General features: G+C 36.9%; 1 protein-coding gene across 1 annotated transcript in view; it reads right to left on the bottom strand.

Moving 5' to 3' along the window:
* The window catches only part of slc4a8 (solute carrier family 4 member 8), a 36,020-nt gene that overhangs the window by 10,122 nt on the left and 7,064 nt on the right, over nucleotides 1-18,834 (bottom strand). The window contains exons 2-11 of the mRNA XM_067460099.1: nucleotides 7,190-7,271; nucleotides 6,906-7,067; nucleotides 5,177-5,312; nucleotides 4,301-4,461; nucleotides 2,793-2,981; nucleotides 2,127-2,215; nucleotides 800-957; nucleotides 628-715; nucleotides 372-518; nucleotides 188-288 (exon numbers count right to left, since the gene is read on the bottom strand). Of these exons, the coding sequence (XP_067316200.1) occupies nucleotides 188-288; nucleotides 372-518; nucleotides 628-715; nucleotides 800-957; nucleotides 2,127-2,215; nucleotides 2,793-2,981; nucleotides 4,301-4,461; nucleotides 5,177-5,312; nucleotides 6,906-7,067; nucleotides 7,190-7,271 (1,313 nt within the window). The remainder of the gene's footprint in view (nucleotides 1-187; nucleotides 289-371; nucleotides 519-627; nucleotides 716-799; nucleotides 958-2,126; nucleotides 2,216-2,792; nucleotides 2,982-4,300; nucleotides 4,462-5,176; nucleotides 5,313-6,905; nucleotides 7,068-7,189; nucleotides 7,272-18,834) is intronic.

The following is an 18,834-nucleotide window of genomic DNA, read 5'->3' as shown; positions in this document are numbered from 1 at the left end:
AAAGGAAAGAAATATATATAGTTCCACAAATTTCTATTGTTTTCACACAGAACTACTAACATTTCTATCTGTTGAATCTCTAAACCTTGCCCACACAAACCTGCTTTTGTTCATTCAATTTGTTTATTGAGCTGTTTCTCCTCACAATTTCTGGTGGTCCCAGTTAAAACCTGACACAAACACACACCTTCCAGTTCTCTGTAGTTCTGGTCCATGGTGTTCCCCATGCTGCTCTTCCTCAACAGGAACAACTGTTCCATTCGGCACTCCTGGCATCTTTCTTTTCTCCTATTCCAAAAAATAAATAAAAATATCCAATACAATAAATAATCCAACACTTAAGCCTCACTTTAAAAAGTGTTTTTCCATACCTGTGATGGGACACTTTTAGGAGGTTCTATGCGTATAGAGGGGTCCCATTCTCCTGGAGGCAAAACTGTCACTTGATCCAGAAACTCATCTATACCAGCCAACAAATCATTCTTGTCCTTGGCCTTATAGGCAACATCATGGAAAATCTAAATGATGTAAGAATGAAGATACAGTATATTAGAATATAAAAAATGTAAGGACTGGGTTTAATGCATTAATATCCAATGAGATAATGCTATGACTATCTGCATTGACCTCATCGGTCATGATGGTGGCCATTGAGCGACCGATCTCATGGTACTGCTGGGCTTTTCCGTCTGGGCCAAGCAAAATGAACAAGAATCTGCAGAGTAAAGAATGATTTTGATCATTCTGTTACAGTGATTTATCATCTCCAAACATGCATTTGCAAACAAACGGTTTATACCTAGTGGGAATGGGAACTTCAGTGAGCCCTGTGAGCAGTACAGCAGGAGACAGGCGAACGAATGCAATGATGGATCTCTCCAAAAAGTCCAGCTCTCCAACCAGCACATTAGAAGCCTCTGCTCCAGTTGGGATCTTTTTCATGAAATGTGTGTCAACCTATGGAAAGAGGTCATAGCAGTGTTATTTTTGTATTCTATTTTAGTATTTATAAAAAAAATTAATTAGCTTTTATTTTCATTTATTTATTTTCAGTATTCGTTTTGATTATTTTTAGCTTTTAATTTATTTTTATCCGTTTTAATAATTTAGCACTTCAACTAGAAACATTTTATCTCAGTTAGTAGCCAAGGCAACAGTTCTAAAGTGTTTTTGCCTTTTTTGAGATAGGATAGTATAGTGAAGACAGAAAGCAAAGAGGGAGAGAGGAGGATGGGATCAGGAAAGCCAGGACTCTAACTCGGTTCACTGTGCATTTGTACGTCATAGCACAGTCCATGAGGCTATCACTTTTTTTTTTAAGTTGAAGTTTTTCCTCTAATATTTTATATCTTATTTTATTTCAACTTTATTTCATTTATTATATACAAATAAATAATTTGGAAATCTATTAGTGGTTATTCCAGTCACAAACAGCTGTTCATTTCAATCAGAGTGACAGTTATAGATAAGAAGAACAGCAGGTATGTAATCTGATTGGGTCCATCCTCACTGTCACTAAATGTCTGACATCTGGCTCATTACAGTTAATTTCCTGTTTCCTGAGGTATCGTAACAATACACAAACAAGCTGCGGCACCCACCAGATGGCAGTGTTTGCGTGTACGTGTGAGTGCATTTGTCCCAGATGTTCTTGGTAATAGATACATTGCCTGCCTGCAGTGAGCAATCAGAATAGAAACAGAAATAAACAGATTGAACCAGTTTGGGTTAATGGGTTGTCTTGCTCTTGCATTATCTTTACTATCTTTTTTTAAACTATTTCTTCGTTTACCGTTCCATTTCACAAATGATACATTTTTCTAGATGTTTTCTCTGAAAACAGGATGCAGGGTAGGTTTTTTGCATTACTGTTTCTTCTGATTGTGTATTTTGTGTATAAAATTGGTTATAATTGTGTTTTATTCATTTCTGGAGGTAAATGGGATGCCATGGAGCTATATAATGCTCTGTCTGAAGATGCTTTGCAAAGTATGCATTGCAAACATCAGTGATATTGGGCCAATTTTTATTGCCACAAACGTGTGAATGTCTTATTTGGTATTATTTAATGGTATTTAGATAAAAATGTATCTTCCAAATTAGTCTTGATGTTGTGGTTCTAGCACCTTGGTGAGATCCATCTGGCCATTATCTGGTGCTGTACCATTCTTTACATCTGGGTTTGTAGGTGGAGGCTGAGGAGAGGTAGCAGGACCTGAGAGATACAGTGATACATGACAAATATTTCATATCAACAGCATCCTAAAATATCCACAGCTTCAGCATTACCACATGAAATAATTATGCATTATTCCCCAGTTGAAACCAAATAATGGAAATTCAAAGGCGCTGAAATAAAGGTCATTAAAGTATAAAATAACATATTTGAAAGTATAACAATAAACATTAAATATTAGGTGTTAGTGTGAGACTAATATGGTAGAATCATTTATCAACCAAGTTATAGCCATCTTTCATCTCCAATCATGAGCATGCAAACAAAGTTAACTAGTTAATTTTCATATTATACCCACAAGAATACCACACAGGACGTCATTAATTCCCCATAAGTAGTGCTGACCTCCAAAGAATGATTTGAATGAGGAAATTCTGTTTACAGAATAATTCACGAAAAAAAAAGAGCTTTACATTTCTCTTTTGGTATCTTTCAGAACAAAAGCCCAACAGACTTCCATTATAAATGATTTACTGTAAACACACATTTTACAAAATTAGAATGGTTTAATTACAGAGCTTAGGTAAAGGTGTGTAAAATGTGCTGTTTAGCTCACCCGCCTTATCCATTGAGTGAGGTTCACTATGTCTCCTGCCAGAGTCAGTGAGGGATTTGACCATAGGCAGCAGGTTGTTCCTCTTCTTGTCGCTCTGATGATGATGCCTCTTCAGAAGTGCCTCTCGAACCTTCATTCTCACACTGTCATCCAGTTCATGAGCTGCCTCCTGATGGTCAAGCACCAAATCTACACACGACACATGTACATCGACAATTTATATACAGAAGAATATTGTATCATTTAAAGTGACATGTATCATTTAAAGTGAAATGTATTGGTTTGCATGATTCAACTATGATGATAATGACAACCTATTTAGGACTGAAAATGTTATATGCATGGTAAATATTACAGTACTTTTCTCTGTTTTTAATTTCTTAAAAACCACCCACAATTCCAGTTGGAGCTGATGCAGCACTGTTAATCTGCATCACTCACTTCTTTCCTCCCCAACAACCTTTACTGTATAATTAATCTCTCAGGCTCTCCCTGTCCTTCTCTTTCTCCGGCATTAATCTTGTTCCTACCACTGCTGCAACATTGATCATAACAGTCATGCTTCAATGAGGCACAGGTTACATTGTCAGTATGTTAGACTTTATGGGCAGATATGAATTAGGTATAAGAACTTTGTTGCATGGCTGCAAACAACTTTGATGGGAACTTCTGACTTATTCACAAATATCACAATTTTTACACTCTTTGTAAAATGAACCTATGAATGCCATTCTTATAGTTGCCTCTGCAAATCACATGAGATTTGAAGACTGAAAAAAACGACACATTTGACCTTTAATAGAAACGTTTCCCTACATGCCTCATTTCTCAAACTAAGTACCCATGGGTGTTATGAGTGTTTGCGTGTGTCTAACACCAATATGAGTGGGAGTGGGAGGTTACACAGTATGTGTGAAGTTACAGGTGGGCTTAATATACTGCAGGATACACACACACTTGTCACACTGCTGTAATATTCCTCACTAAAAATGTGTTCTGAATAAATATACACTTGTCAGGCTCAGTCAGATCGTGATCGACTGTTAAAGAGGGCCTTTTTTTTATATTTTCAGCATTCTTTGGTGTGTAATGTTGCTGCTTGAGCATGAAAAATGCACAAAAGCACAAAGTCACTCCAAAGAGACTTTTTCTTTATATCAGTGAGCCCTGTTTCTGAACTCCCTGAAACTCTAAGCGCTTCATAGAGATATGAACTAAACAGTTACTGACAGACTGTGAAGAGGGGTGCTGCAACAATGTAAAATATGTGAAAAATAATGTTTTTTTGAACATTCAAGCCTGAAAGCCTATTCTAGTAGAACCAAAAACAAAATCAAAACACTGTAAAAGGTATGTGGTATGTGGCATAATATTCATGTTGAGAAAGCATATACTGTCATTTTCAGAATCTGATACAACAAAATAATTAAAAAAATATTTTCAATGTTAACATTTGTCCTTTCCCAGTTAAATGTGCAAAGCGTCATACCCACTGATTTCTGACTGACCTGCAATTTCCTCAATGCAGCTGGCCTTCATGTCTAATAGGACAGTTCCATTTATGATGCAGCTTCGTAGCTCAAACAGGCTATGGAGAGAGAGTGTAGCTACATATGGCTTACTCCATCTCTCCCCGCCATCTTCCACATCCTCCTCAAATTTTAGCCACCTGAGAAGTATTAAAGAAAAAAGAGACTCATATAGACACTCTCTTAATTTAAATGAACACTTCACAGTTTTTAGAAATAGGGCATATTCAGCTTCTTTCCTACATTAATATATGTGGGAAAATGCATTTTTGTCTCTATGTAAATCCTATGTTTCCAGCTAGCATGTCCCAAGTAAAAGTGATCCAAAAAAAAAAAACACCCCAAAAAACAAACACCTAATTACTTCTTGTGACCTGCGTATTCACTTTTACTCTGGACATGCTAGCTGGCAACATAGGATTCCATTCATTATGCTAAGCTAAGCTAGCGGCGACCCTGCCAAACTAAAACAATGCATGCACTGAGACAAAAATGCATTTGCCCACATATCTAAATGTAGGAAAGAAGTTCAATAACCCCTATTTCTAAAAACCGTGGAGTGTTCCTTTAAGTACAATAGGTGAGTACCAAAAAACAAAATTATGTAACGTAATATTTCCCAAGTAATATTTTGCACATATTTATAGTATATTTTTTTACAGAATAAATGAGGTCTTTGTGCATGAAAACATATAGCTGCCTTTTACATATTAGGGTGGGGGTCCCAAGCATGATGATGTTTATATTTTGGGGTCGTCCCATCTAAAAAAAATTTTTTTTTAAAACGGTAAACCTACATTTTTGGACTGTATATCCAGTTGCAGGATAGGACGTGTATTCTTGAAACATTCTTACCTAGCAGTTTCCTTCCACTCCGCATCTTTGCCACCTTTAACACAGATTTCGTCAAGTTCTGTAAAGAGCTCATGTGCCACATGCTCCTCATCCTCTTCAGTGCCCAGAATAAACTGAACCCTCTGGGATGGAGTATCTGAGAAAGAGAGATATGAAGAATTAGAGACACAGACAAGAGTAAATTTGTAAACCACATTGACACTGTGAGAGAGGAAATAGAGGAAGGAAGCACAGTAAACAAAAGTCTCCCCAGAGCAATTTTCAATGTTTGTTATCATAAATATGAGTTTATGCTTTTAGGTTTTGTGAGTTCAAAGGCATAACGTTGAGAGGATGTAGGGTAAGTAGGGTAATTAGCTATTTTTTTGATGTAGTTGAGCCCCTGTGCTTCACAAAGATTAATTTAACCTTCAGTATTTGTCAGTCTGTCAGCTTTGTGGATTTTCAGCGACTCTCTCTGCGGGTTACATCGTTACGCCAGTAGGTGGCGACAAGTAAATGTGAGTGAGTCATCTGAATCATTCACTCAACCGATTTGTTCAAAACATTGATTCATTTAGGAACTGCATTTTATGGGTGCTTTTCAAACTGAAGGCTGCATTAAAGCCTTAAATGCTAGAATGAGAACGTCTAGTAAGTGCGCATGGCTACGTCACACAGATTCCTGCACCCACAGTCACGGCATGAAAATACTATTAAAACTTAATTTTAGAAAAATACTTTACAAGTCATTAAACATCTTTATTTTAACTGTCTTTCTATTAATGCAGTGCAGTGAATGACCACCGTCTTTGGTCTCCCAGTGGCTTACATTATTTGCAGTTTAGTGTTAAGTGATTATTTACACCACAACAAAAAATGTTTACTTACAGTACTAATACACATCTTTTAGTTTGAGAAGCACCCTATGAATGATGAGTCATTGAATTATTCACCAAACCAATTTAACATTGATTCAATCAGTAACGCCACTACTGTGTGTTGCTTGGAGACGCCCAGGCAGCAGTACATTTTTATCGGGGAGCAAAAATAGATAAAGAACTGGGAATATTGTGTCTAAAATGTAAGTTACTCAGCATTAACTCACTTATTTCCCATGTGATAGCTTTATAAAAGCAATATCACATACAGTCAAACTAAAAATTATTCAGACACCAGATATATTTTTGTACTAGTGGGTGCAGGACATTATAGTGTAAGTAAGGATAGCAAAATAAAGTAAACTGTGACATATTATACCAAAAATTCTTTGTATATTGCACTACCAGTAAAACTGATAAAAAATTGGGACCAAAATTATTCAGACCCTTTAACCTGACCATGTTTTGCGTATGTTTTTTTTCTTTATTTGCAAATGTGACCTTTTACACCACAGACTGAACAAAATGAAGAATTGCCTGGTAATTGGTTGACCTAAATTGTTATTATCTAATTGTGTACATAAATGTAACAGCTGACAGCTGATTGGTTAATTGTAATCTATATTTCTTTATATCAAAGTTATCTGACACACTTTAACTCTAAGTTCTTGTCATGTTTTATTACCATTTTCTAAACTGTAGAGAATAAACTGTGATAATGTGAGAAAATCTTGAAGGTGTCTGAATACATTTTGGTTTGACTGTATAATTCATTTTGGATCCTGGATATAATTCTCCAAATGTACCTTCCTGTGAATAATCCTACAAGTAATTGCTTGACTTGTTACTTAGACTGCTGTTCTTCTCACCGTGTGACGCTGAGGTATTTTCTGTGTTCTCGTCTTCCTGAGCTACACTTTCAGTCCTCATCCTTTCAGATCTTCTGCGGTGTTTGGAGCTGTGTGGCCGGTGATGACGGTGAGACTGTCTGCCCATGGGCATTCGCACACCCACAAACAGAGTCCTGTGACCTGAGAGAAGTGATAGAGGGGTGAGATTCAACGTGATTTCTTCAGTTAATATGACTGTATTGAGCTGTTAGCTGTATCACATGAATAAATAAATGTGTGTGTGTGTGTGGTTGTATACAAACCCTCTAGCTCTTCTTTCTCATAATGGATATTCAGAACTGAGCTGGTGCCACCATGGTCCACCACTGCTTCCTCATCAGGCCTCTGAAAGATACATGCTTAGGTAGTTAAATAAGTGTGTAAATAAGTACATACAGTACCATACAATTCCAAACAATACATTTTTTTTCCTCATTAAAAACAGTATTGTTTATATACATTTGAATCCTCTCAACTTACAACCTTATGCTCACAAAAACTTTTCATTTTCACATATTAAATTCCATATTATTCATTATGTATTTGCCTGTATTCTTGATCTCGGGTTTCACCATCTTTGGAGAAAAATGTTGTCCCCACAAAAACCTGAACAAACACATGTAGCAGGAATGGATAGTTTTTTTTCTGGAGGGCTATGCCTGTAAGATTTATTGAACCAACTGAGGCCGACCACAAGCGCACAATGTGTGTCAGAGGAATTAATCCATTTGAATGTTTGAAGGTATATGCGCCGCTTGTCTGTCTTTCCAAGTGCTAGAGCGAATCTGCTTTTAGTTTTTCTGGAAAACATATACTCAATGTTGGGCCTTTCTGTTAGATATTCACTGCGGAAAGTGAAAGCATGTCAATGCTTACAGGGTTGAGTGGTATGGCTTGTTTATTTGATTTATTAGGAGTTGTGGCCTGGCCGGGCAGGAGGGGAACTACAGCTTTGCCCTGACAAATTGTAATTTGGTTATGTAGTTGTCTTCATATTGAATGTATTGTATTGTTTACTTGGTCTGCAATCTGTGTTGTGTCAGGAAATGTTTAAGGAATTAAATGATTTTTTTTCTTCCATTAATAATTAAAAATTATTAATAAAACATTGTCTGGCCATTTCCTTGGGTGTATTCCTAAGGTGGTGTAGCCAGGTGTTAAAGAGGAGTTGGGCTGTAGTGAAGAATGAGTGGTCATTATTATTGCAGTAATTTTAAAGGGTAAACTTAGTCCACTCTCTCTGTAGTATTATTCCATTCCCATTGTACTTTGTTTATTATGTTTAGGCCACACAAACTAATTCAACAGACAACACAATTTTAAATGAGGGTCATTTCTTTGTGCGGTGCTCAGATGATGAATGTGTGTGTGTGAGTGAACAACAGACTTAAGAGTTATTATACAGGGCTGGGCATGAATAAGCTGACATTTACTGTTGTTCTAAGCAGCAGATACTTTCTTATAAAGCTCATGAGGTCGTCTCGTCTCGTCATGTTATTTATTTATTTTTGCATAGTCATAATTTGTTGAAACAAATTTTACATGGCAATTTTTAACTTTTTACTCTGACCCTTATTTAATTATTTAATTTCTGGAAGTTATAGATTTTTACATTACAGTACATCACATGACTCCGATTAAAATAATGTTAAGATGATTAGATTTTTTTCACCATTTGACCCTTATACATTATCTCTAATTGAGATAAATCAAAAGAGGTACCTTTGAAAAACACCCAGGGGGGAAATGCGGTCATGACGTGAAGCACGGAGGCGGGGTGCAATCTCAGGTAAAATTCATTTTAATGCAATAAATTGTAATAATTCAATGGCACAGTCGATTATTCTGCTTATTCTAAGTTACTACACCTCAAAACATTGTTCAGATTATTTATTTCAAGACATTTGTCAGGTTTTGTCCTTAACAGTCTAAGCCTAGGACTAATTTCTTACGCATTTTAGAGCTTATTAATGCAGTAAGTAATTAGAGACAGAGAGAGATCCTTACAAAAATTAACCATGGTTTTACTACAGTTTTGCTACACTAACTATAGTTTAACTATTGCATTTTTAAACTTGTGGTTATACAAATGGTAATCAAAAACATGGTTAGTACACTTTTACTATAATACAAGTTTAATTGGGTTCATTTTCACATGGGGAGAGCATTTGTGAATTAGCTTTTCTTTCAACAGTGTTCGGCAGCAGCGTCTACTAATAAGATAATGTAAGAACAGTGCCGTTATTATCTCACTAGTGACAAAGGGCATGTAGCTTTTAAGTTGCTAAGCTATTTTAACGGATTAAATCAGCAGGGCAGCGCTGACAACAGATTTCTGTGCGAGTATGTGTCCGTACTGTGTGTGCATTTGAGTGCAGGAGAGAGTATTGTCTTTCTGTACATAATAAAAAGTAATTTTGTGGCCAAAAAACATGGAAATAATTTGTTGTTTCTATACTATTGTTTACTGTATTTATTTGCTTGGTCAGTGTCTTTGTGGGTTTTGGTTATTTTGGTTCTGTAAAGACATTTTAAATAAATTTAATAATTTGGTGAAGTGATATGGAACTGTAATGCAGTCAAGACCTGCCTGGAACTACTTTTGTCGTGCATATTCCTGAAAATAATTGAACACCTTGGATTAGAACATTCGTCAACAAGTCAATATTCAAGCATTCAAACAGCAAAATAGAGATAGCTTTGGTGAAAACTAAACACATATTTAATATTCGTAAAAAACACCTTTACACACAAAGTGACCAGCAAACGCAACTTTTGGATGACAAACAAAATGTGCAGGGTTGGGGTACCTCCAGGACAGGTTTGAAAACCACTGCTCTAGACCAGTGATTCTCAAACAGGTGGTCGTGGATTTGTATTAAAAGAAAGAAGAACAACAACAACAAAAAGTTTTCTGGTGCGAGGCTTTTATTTTGAAAGGCGTGCGTGAACGCTGCTGTTGACTTTTCTGTCAGACTCAGACGCAGTAGCGAGAGCGCCTGTTACGACGATCAGGTATTCTTGTTCTGTCTTTATTTTCCACAAATGTTAGATATTGATTGGTTGCCTGTCAAATCATTGTGGATTCTCCCGGTGTCCGGGTGTCGGCGTTGACGCGCTGCTGGAAGTATAAATGGCGAAGTGTCTTTGATAAGTTGTTAACCTGTTTTGGAAGATTGAGAGGAGCATCCAAACTCAAATACTTGTAGCAATGCGAAAAACAGTTGCATCAAAAGCGTAACTTAGTAACCTTATATTCGAATTTATAGTATTCGGAACTTGTGGTGTTGCCCGTTGACTAACTTGTAACGTTAGTTAGCTTAATCCGGTTATAGGATTTCTGAATGTTACGAACGCTAACGTTGCTTAACGTTAGACGAATTGAAAACATTTTGGGTCGTAACAATTCTTGCGAAAAACGCGATGCCTTAATTCACTATCTGTTTTAAATTGAGATGTCCGTGTCATTATTCTAACGTAACTATTTTCGTATCTTTCTATGAAGTAAAAAGTCTCTCACCTTAGAAAAAACGAGTTGTCATGTCCAGTCAGATTGCTCGCGTGCGCGGCAATGAAATTATGAGCTAGGCTAGCGACATTGCAGTTACGTTGTAAATTAGTAATTCATGGTATTACAAAAAGTACCAAAAAAATATGTAAGCGTTAGCTGGGAAGGATGCATATATTATGTATGATGTTAATTCTATTAATCAGAATTGGTGTCCAAATTCAGTCATGGTCGTATTATTTAACATCTGTAGTTTTCAAAATACGACTTGGCACAATTAGTAATGAAAAAAATAAAAATAAAGTTGCCTATAAGCATATCTTCTTGCCTGACTTTGTGACTGCCTGTAAGTAAAGTTACTGTGCCCAGTAACGTTACCTCCAAACAGTCAGAGGCCACCGATATTTATTGGGCTTCCTATTCTTCACTTCCTTCTTTATATTTGTCTCTGTGTGTGGTATCCCACTGGGATGCTGCTATCTTTCCATGACAGAGATGATTCATCAGTGTGTTTTCATATCTGTCTTCTGCAGGAACACAAGCCTATAATTCATATAAATGCAGCTGAACATTTTGTGCTTACAAAATAAACAGCAAATCAGAAGGTGCAGATATTCTCACGGATTTAACAGTGCAGTATAATATAATAATCAGGTGAAAGGATTTGTCAACCCATTTGCTTTATAATGAGAGCATCACTATTGTGGAGCGCTATACTTGGAAATGTCGCTCTGTCCTGTTTTAGCTTGAGGCTTATGTATATGTTTAGTCGGTGAGGTATTGATTGGCAGTCATGTGTGGATCCGCATTGAGGTCATTCATCACATTGTGTGTTACAACAAAAGCACTAGTAGCTTTCCATTATAGAGCATCTGTCTTGTTTCCAACATACCAACTAATAATTATCCTACAGTCATCTTATCAAGGTCCACCAGAACTACATTTATTACAGGCTTAAAAACAAATGCTAAAATAGTTTCTAAACTTCCCTAATCCGACAGTGATTTTAATGTTATGCATTTCCAGGTAATAGATGTTACATGGCCACAATGCAACATCAATTTCATACCGCACATTTAAATGGGACCTATTATGCAAAATTCAGTTTTACATGGTCTTTGAACATAAATGTGTTGGCAGTGTCAACCACCCTATAATGGTTAAAATACAGCCACTCCTGTTTTAATCCCCATAAATTATAAGCAGTGTCTCAGAATAAAGGCCATGATATACTTCAAACAAAATCGAAGAACTAAATGCTCAAGTATAGGAATAGGAATATTGTCCCATTCTTGTCTAATACAGGTTTCTTTGCTCTACTGTCTTGGGTCTTCTTCGTCGCATCTTTCTCTTTATGATGCACCAAATGTTTTCTATGGGTGATGTCATTCCGGCCAAAAGGAAGTTCCGCAAAAGTTTGCTATGGCTGCTAAACACATTTTGTTCTACCGTTGGTCTGTGGCAATTACGTAATAGGTAGGTGTGCATGAAGGCTCTGCCTTTTTTCACATGGAAATCTTTTCCAGTTAATTTCACCTGTTGTTCAGTCCATCAAGGTCAGGTGTCCGTGAGTACAAAATAGAACACACTGAATGGCTGTTTTATAGCAGAAAATGAATCTGTACTGCTGATGAAATAAGAAACTGACACTGTTTTTTATGTTCAATTGCGTAAGCGGCTTGCTTTTAAGCAATAAAAGTGATTAAAAAAAATAAACATGACGTAGGGATGCGCGGTATACCTGTACTGGAAAAATACCGGTATATATTTTATTTAAAACGGTACGATATCATGATTTTGCACATTTCGGTATATGCTGCTTTTCCGAAGTTCACCACCTGCAGCGCACTACTCAAACTGACCTGAAACCGGCAAACATGACAACAACATAGACAAACAAAATGGATAAAGCAGTTGAATCTCACTCAAGATGCCCAAAACGAATTATTAAAGAGAGGAGTAGAAGTGACATTTGTAATTACTTTGCTTATAAAACTGATGAAGAACCATCAAACCTAGCCAAGAAGCATCTGTCACTATTCTGACTTTAAGACTTCTTAAGAGATCGACAAATCAGTGAATCATTCGAACCATCTAATTTAGAAATTTATTTTCTTTTTACACAGATCAACGCACATACATAGCCTAACATAAGATCGAATATCACAAAATCTCCAGCTTTCATTTTAACCAATGATTTAGATCTCATAATATTTGCATGCGTACTATTGCACTATTTACATTCACGTTAGACACAACCCACTGTGTTTATGTGAATACTCACTAAAGACAGACATTTTTACATAATTCCGTGTATTTGACTGTTTAAGGAAACTTAATTTGTAATGTGTTCTAAGTTACAGGCTTGTGTGTGTGTCGTTATAATGAGCTCATATCTCCTAACTGTTATTACGAAATGCTATAAAATCATTTGCATGTTCAAATGATTTCCGTTATCCATCCCGAGACGAACGTGAAATGTTGAGTCGGATTATGCAGATTGCTTTAGTGTAGGTGCGATGTCTTTTGAAACCAGAAGCAATTTGCTAATTTTGAGAGATTTTTGATGAAATTATTTCTCACAAGAAAGTTTTCAAATGACTGATTTGATGTGATAAGCTTTGCTGATTAATTTACTAATAAACATTTGTGTTAATTTCACACTTTATAAACTCAAAACTTGCATAATTGTACTCATTCGTGTGCAGTATACCCCTGCTAATATCAGACCGTGTGGTATCGATTTAATATTGGTACTTCGGTATTAGATTGTGGTACCATACCGAAGCCAAAATTGTGGTATCGAGCCATCCCTAACGCGCCACATCCACAAGGGGCGTAGGCGTTAACGCTTGACGGAGGGCGTGGCTGAAGCTTGGTGCTGACGGGATCGTCATAGTGACAAAAGCCAATCACATTACTTGCCGCTTGGACCACAACACAACACAACACAAAAAAAACGCCTTTTTTTGACAGCTAGTCTGAGACGAAATGGATGACGATTTGGTTGTATGTGCGAGTGCGAGTGCCCGTGAAGTTGTTATCAGTGCACTGCACAGGTGCTCGAAGCTGTTGGGTACATTCAGTCCTGAAAAAGCACAGACAGTGGGGAGAATATCACGTACTGGTCCGGGAGCTGTGCCTGGATGGTTCACTGTTTGAGCTGTAATAATGAACGCAATTGGCTAGCGTCTGCTCTAGGATCTAGGTACAGAAGTCATTACAAAGCCCACCTCACTGCTGTTCTACAATAATTTTATGAAGCGATGCGAGTTGTTGTGTGCTATAAAACGAAATAACGACTTAAGGTGCACTATGTAGTATTTTTGCAGTAAAATGTCCTAAAACCACTAGGCCAGTGTTATATATTTTGTTCAGTTGAGTACTTACAATATCCCAAATGTTTACAACTATTTGTAAATTGTGAGAAAATTGCTATTTTAACCAAGGACCGGGACGTGTCAGCATTGCGTGTCAGCGGAGTCATTTGTCAATCGCGTCATATCTGCGTTACCCTCGGTTTTATTCTTTAGAAGTGCTTTTCTCTTAGCAGTGTGAACATGTCACAGCAGCGCAGAGCGAACGCACAGAGTTACATCATAACATCATTTTAAACTGACTTAAATGTATCTAATATGATAAACAGAGCTGCTTTACCTTATAATCATGACCAGAAAAAGCAGAAGTCATAATAAAAGTCCCGGTGTTTGCGAGCCGTGTGTTTGTTTAACAATCACTCCAGCGGCCGTGCTCAGCTCCACAACACTCGGTCCTGCTCTGCTTTACAATCCAGTAATGTTAATAGCCGCATCCATGAACATGATTTCTGCCGAGTCCTATTTTCCACCGGCTGTGAGGTGAAGACCACATGTCCCAAGATACTGCGCTCACACTTTGCGTCATCAAACTACGCCTTTGTTTAGAACAGGCGCCCTCCAGTGGACGGAAAGTTGCATTGTGCACCTTTATATAGTGATGGGCCGATTTCAAAACACGGCTTCACAAAGCTCCGGAGCTTTATGAATCAGTGTATCGAATCATTATTCGGATCGCGTGTCAAACTGCTGAACCTGCTGATCCGAACCAATGACTTGATACGCTGATTCATAACGATACGCTGATTCATAACGCTCTGATGCTTCAGGATGCTGTGTTTTGAAATCAGCCACAGCCATCACTATATAAATTGTTATTTCGCTTTTTCAGCGCACAAAAAATATTCTCATCACTTCATAAAATTATTGTTGAGCCACTGTAGTGAGATGGGCTTTGTAACGACGTCTTTAGTGCCTTTTATGGGTCTTGAGAGAGGAAATGACATTACTTGTCAATGAAGGCCTTTCCGAGCCATCGGATTTCAACAAAAATATCTTTATTTGTATTCTGAAGATGAACAAAGGTCTTACGGGTGTCTAATGACATGAGGGTGAGGAATTAATGACAGAATTTTAATTTTTGGGTGAACTAACCCTTTAAGGAACCCTGTATAATCACCTGACCTCACTATGACATGGTTCTTTAAGGGTTAATCTATTACATTACATGCTGTCTTAAGTTTTGGCAGGACACTCAAAAAAACCCAGCACAAGATGTGACGTGACGTACAGTAATTGCCAAAGACATTTGTCTGAATGTTTAATGGTAGTGCTTTAAAGTGAATTACTTCAAATGCATATCAAATAGTAGAATAGATAAATAAATATACAGTAAACTAATCTTTTTTTGTATTCACTATTTTTGTTTGACGCAGTGTATTTGGTTCTCTTACTCTTTGTTTTATTCTATTGTTATGTAATCTTAAATTACTGTTTTTAACAGAGGGAGGTCTTACAACTTATCATTCAGACTGCCATGTTGTCCTTGTCATGGATAATTTGAGTAGTTATTGTCATTAAAACACTTACCCAGGGGGAAGGAGAAAATAGAGCTAATCATGTGAACATGTTAATAAATTTTTCATCATCTCCTCTGTGCTACTGTTTTCCTACTCCTCCTCTCAATCTCTCCTTGTCTTTCCCCCTTTATTGGTCTGACATGAGCATATACCCTAATTGAAATAATAACAGAACACTTGAGCTGACTAGACTCCTCGTGTGTCACCTAGGTACCTGTCTGTGTGTGTGTCACTCACAAAGAGATTTTCCACTGGCAAAAACATGACCTCTTCTTACCTCTCCTTATCACCAGGCAACACTTATCAAAGACATAAACACTGAAAACACGTCTGTACTGTATGGGAACCTTGATTGCGACTTTCTATCTTGCAATAGTAAGCTATACCAGTTGCAAGACAGAAAGTCAAAAATATATTTATTGTAGTTTGTATAGCCCATGTGAACTGATATCTTACAATCTTACTGTTACTCTTTAATTAAACTTTATTTATCACATTTGGGGCCAGAAAAGTATATACTTTTACTCAACAAGGATATATTTATTTGATGAAAAGTAAAAGTAAATGCACTTATAATGTTACAAAAGACTTCTATTTCAAATTCATGCGTTTATATTCATCAAACAATCCTGAAAGCAAAAATGTATCACAGTTTCCACAAAATTAGTAAGCATTGCAATGGTCTTCAACATTGATAATACAGTTTTTTACAATCACTATGACAATTTTTTCAATACTTTTAACAATTTTCCTAAACTCTTAACGCACCAACACACCTACAAAACGGAATTGTCAAAACGGTTAATTTCATGCTCAAAATCACACACTGTAAACTAAACTCCAATACTAATTTTCAAAATACAGTAATACACTAACACATTACTCTATTCTTCCAACAGGAACATTTAGTCAATCATAGCACAATGTCATAAAAACACTAACACCAGATAGAGTTACACAAATTCTATACATATTCCTCTCCCTTATTCAGGCGTTTACTTTCTTTGTGTTGTTATATAGTTTTTTTCCCCACAAGATCAGCACAAAGGACCTCTTTTACTGTATACCATTTGGTCATGTGAATGAAAGAACAGCAACACCTGAACAATTCCTCTATGGGAATCAGTTGTGATTTATATTTTTCCACAACTTCAAGCAGCTGTGTGTAAAAGAAGTTCAAGCATTTTAAATTTGTGTCCAAAAAAATTAAACTATATGCATTTTGTGTCAAAGCAACAATAAATGTGGTAATAGTATACATGTATACAGATGTTGTGCTAACTGCGTTAAGAGTTTAGGAAATTTGTTAAAAATATTAACATATTTTTGACAAATATAAAAATTGTCATAGTGATTGTAAAAAACTGTAATAAAAACAATGTTTCTTGAGTGGCAAATCAGCATATTTGAATTTCTGAAGGATCATGTGACAAGCTTAGTAAGGAATAAATTACATTTTAAAAAACATTTTAAGGTGTAATATTTTTAACAATACGTTTTTACTGTATTTTTATAAAAAAAATTAAGAGACTTTAAAAAAATAATTTAAACAGTAGTGTTTCTCACAGTGTGACTGTGACTGTATATCCTACTTTATTTCTTATTCTCACAGTTACCAATGTTTGGATTTTTACTATATATTAGTATAGAATGGGCAGAAAAAGTATAATTAATAATTAATGAATAGTTTGGAGAGGACACTACCAGTATGTGCTGGTGCACGTGTCGCTTAGGCTGTGGCTACATAAATATTGCCCTTTTGCCTTCAAAGGTTACATTGGCAATTTCCTGCCCTTCCTACTCCTCCTCTCTTGCTCTCCAGCACATTGCTTTGACAGTTGTGTTAGTAATCTTGACACAGACCACTACCTCTGCCACTACCAGATGCTCTCGTCTGGCTGAACAGACACACTGACACACTCACACACACACACACACACACACACACACACACACACACACACACACACACACACACACACACACACACACACACACACACACACACACACACACACACACAAACACACACACATTTACTTTTGGTTCAAACACGATTTCCAAAAAGTTGGGACACTGTACAAATTGTGAATAAAAATAGAATGCAAAGATGTCGAAGTTTCCAATTTTAATATTTTATTCAGAATACAACATAGATGACATACCAAATGTTACTTTAAACTGAGAAAATGTATAATTTTAAAGCTACACTGTGTAACTTTTTTAGTTTATTCTTAGCTAAAAACACTTAGTTCTTTCAAAAATATATGTGCTCATTAATATATATTTACTTCTTTCAAGGTATAAAGTATTCTCGTAAGTTTATAATATGCCATTGAAAATAAATACATACGGGTGAGGGGTTCAAATGCTGGTCGCCATGTTGCCCCTCCATCTTGAAAGTTCATTAGCCAAAGAGGGACATACCAAACCCTTTCACGTTTTAACACTCGATGGCACTGTGTCGAATGTGAAGAGGGGGATTGCCATGTTAATCTTGGACTAAATCGGCCACCATAGGATTTAAAACGAAATCAGAATTGAGAGGAACAGAAACTAATATTCACTGGATAGTCATTTACTTTTACACAGCTAGATGGGGGAAAATGTCACACAGTGTAGCTTTAAGGGGATAATAAGTTGATTTTAAATTTCATGGCATCAACACATAAAAAAGTTGGGACAAGGCCGTGTTTACCACTGTGTGGCATTCCCTCTTCTTTTTATAACAGTCTGCAAACGTCTGGGGACTGAGGAGACAAGTTGCTCAAGTTTAGGAATAGGAATGTAGTCCCATTCTTGTCTAATACAGGCTTCTAGTTGCTCAAATGTCTTAGGTCTTCTTTGTCGCATCTTCCTCTTTATGATGTGCCACATGTTTTCTATGGGTGAAAGATCTGGACTGCAGGCTGGCCATTTCAGTACCCAGATCCTTGAGTACGCAGCCATGATGTTGTAATTGAGGCAGTATGTGGTCTGGCATTGTCAACATCTGGATGGGAGAATTTGTTGTTTTAGAACTAGGATATACCTTTCAGCATTGATGGTGCCTTTCCAGATGTGTAAGCTGCCCATGCATGCCACATGCATTTATGCAACCCCATACCATCTGAGATGCAGGCTTCTGAACTGAGCGCTGATGACACCTTGGGTTGTCCTTGTCCTCTTTAGTCCGGATGACATGACATCCCAGTTTTCCAAAAGGAACTTCAAATTTTGATTCATCTGACCACAGAATAGTTTTCTACTCTGCCACAGTCCATTTTAAATTAACCTTGGCCCAGAGAAAGCGCCTGCGCTTCTGGATTATGTTTAGATATGGCTTCTTATTTGACCTATAGAGTTTAGGCCAGCGGCGAATGGCACGGTGGATTGTGTTCACAGACAATGTTTTCTGAATGTATTCATGACCCCATGTTGTGATTTCCATTACAGTAGCATTCCTGTATGTGATGCAGTGCCGTCTACGGGCATCCAGTATGGTTTTCCGGCCTTGACCCTTGCGC

This window comes from Pseudorasbora parva, chromosome 12 (assembly GCF_024679245.1).
Source record: "Pseudorasbora parva isolate DD20220531a chromosome 12, ASM2467924v1, whole genome shotgun sequence".
Classification (NCBI taxonomy): domain Eukaryota; kingdom Metazoa; phylum Chordata; class Actinopteri; order Cypriniformes; family Gobionidae; genus Pseudorasbora; species Pseudorasbora parva.
Note: the sequence above shows the minus strand (reverse complement) of the source record. Positions and strands in the feature narration are given on the sequence as shown.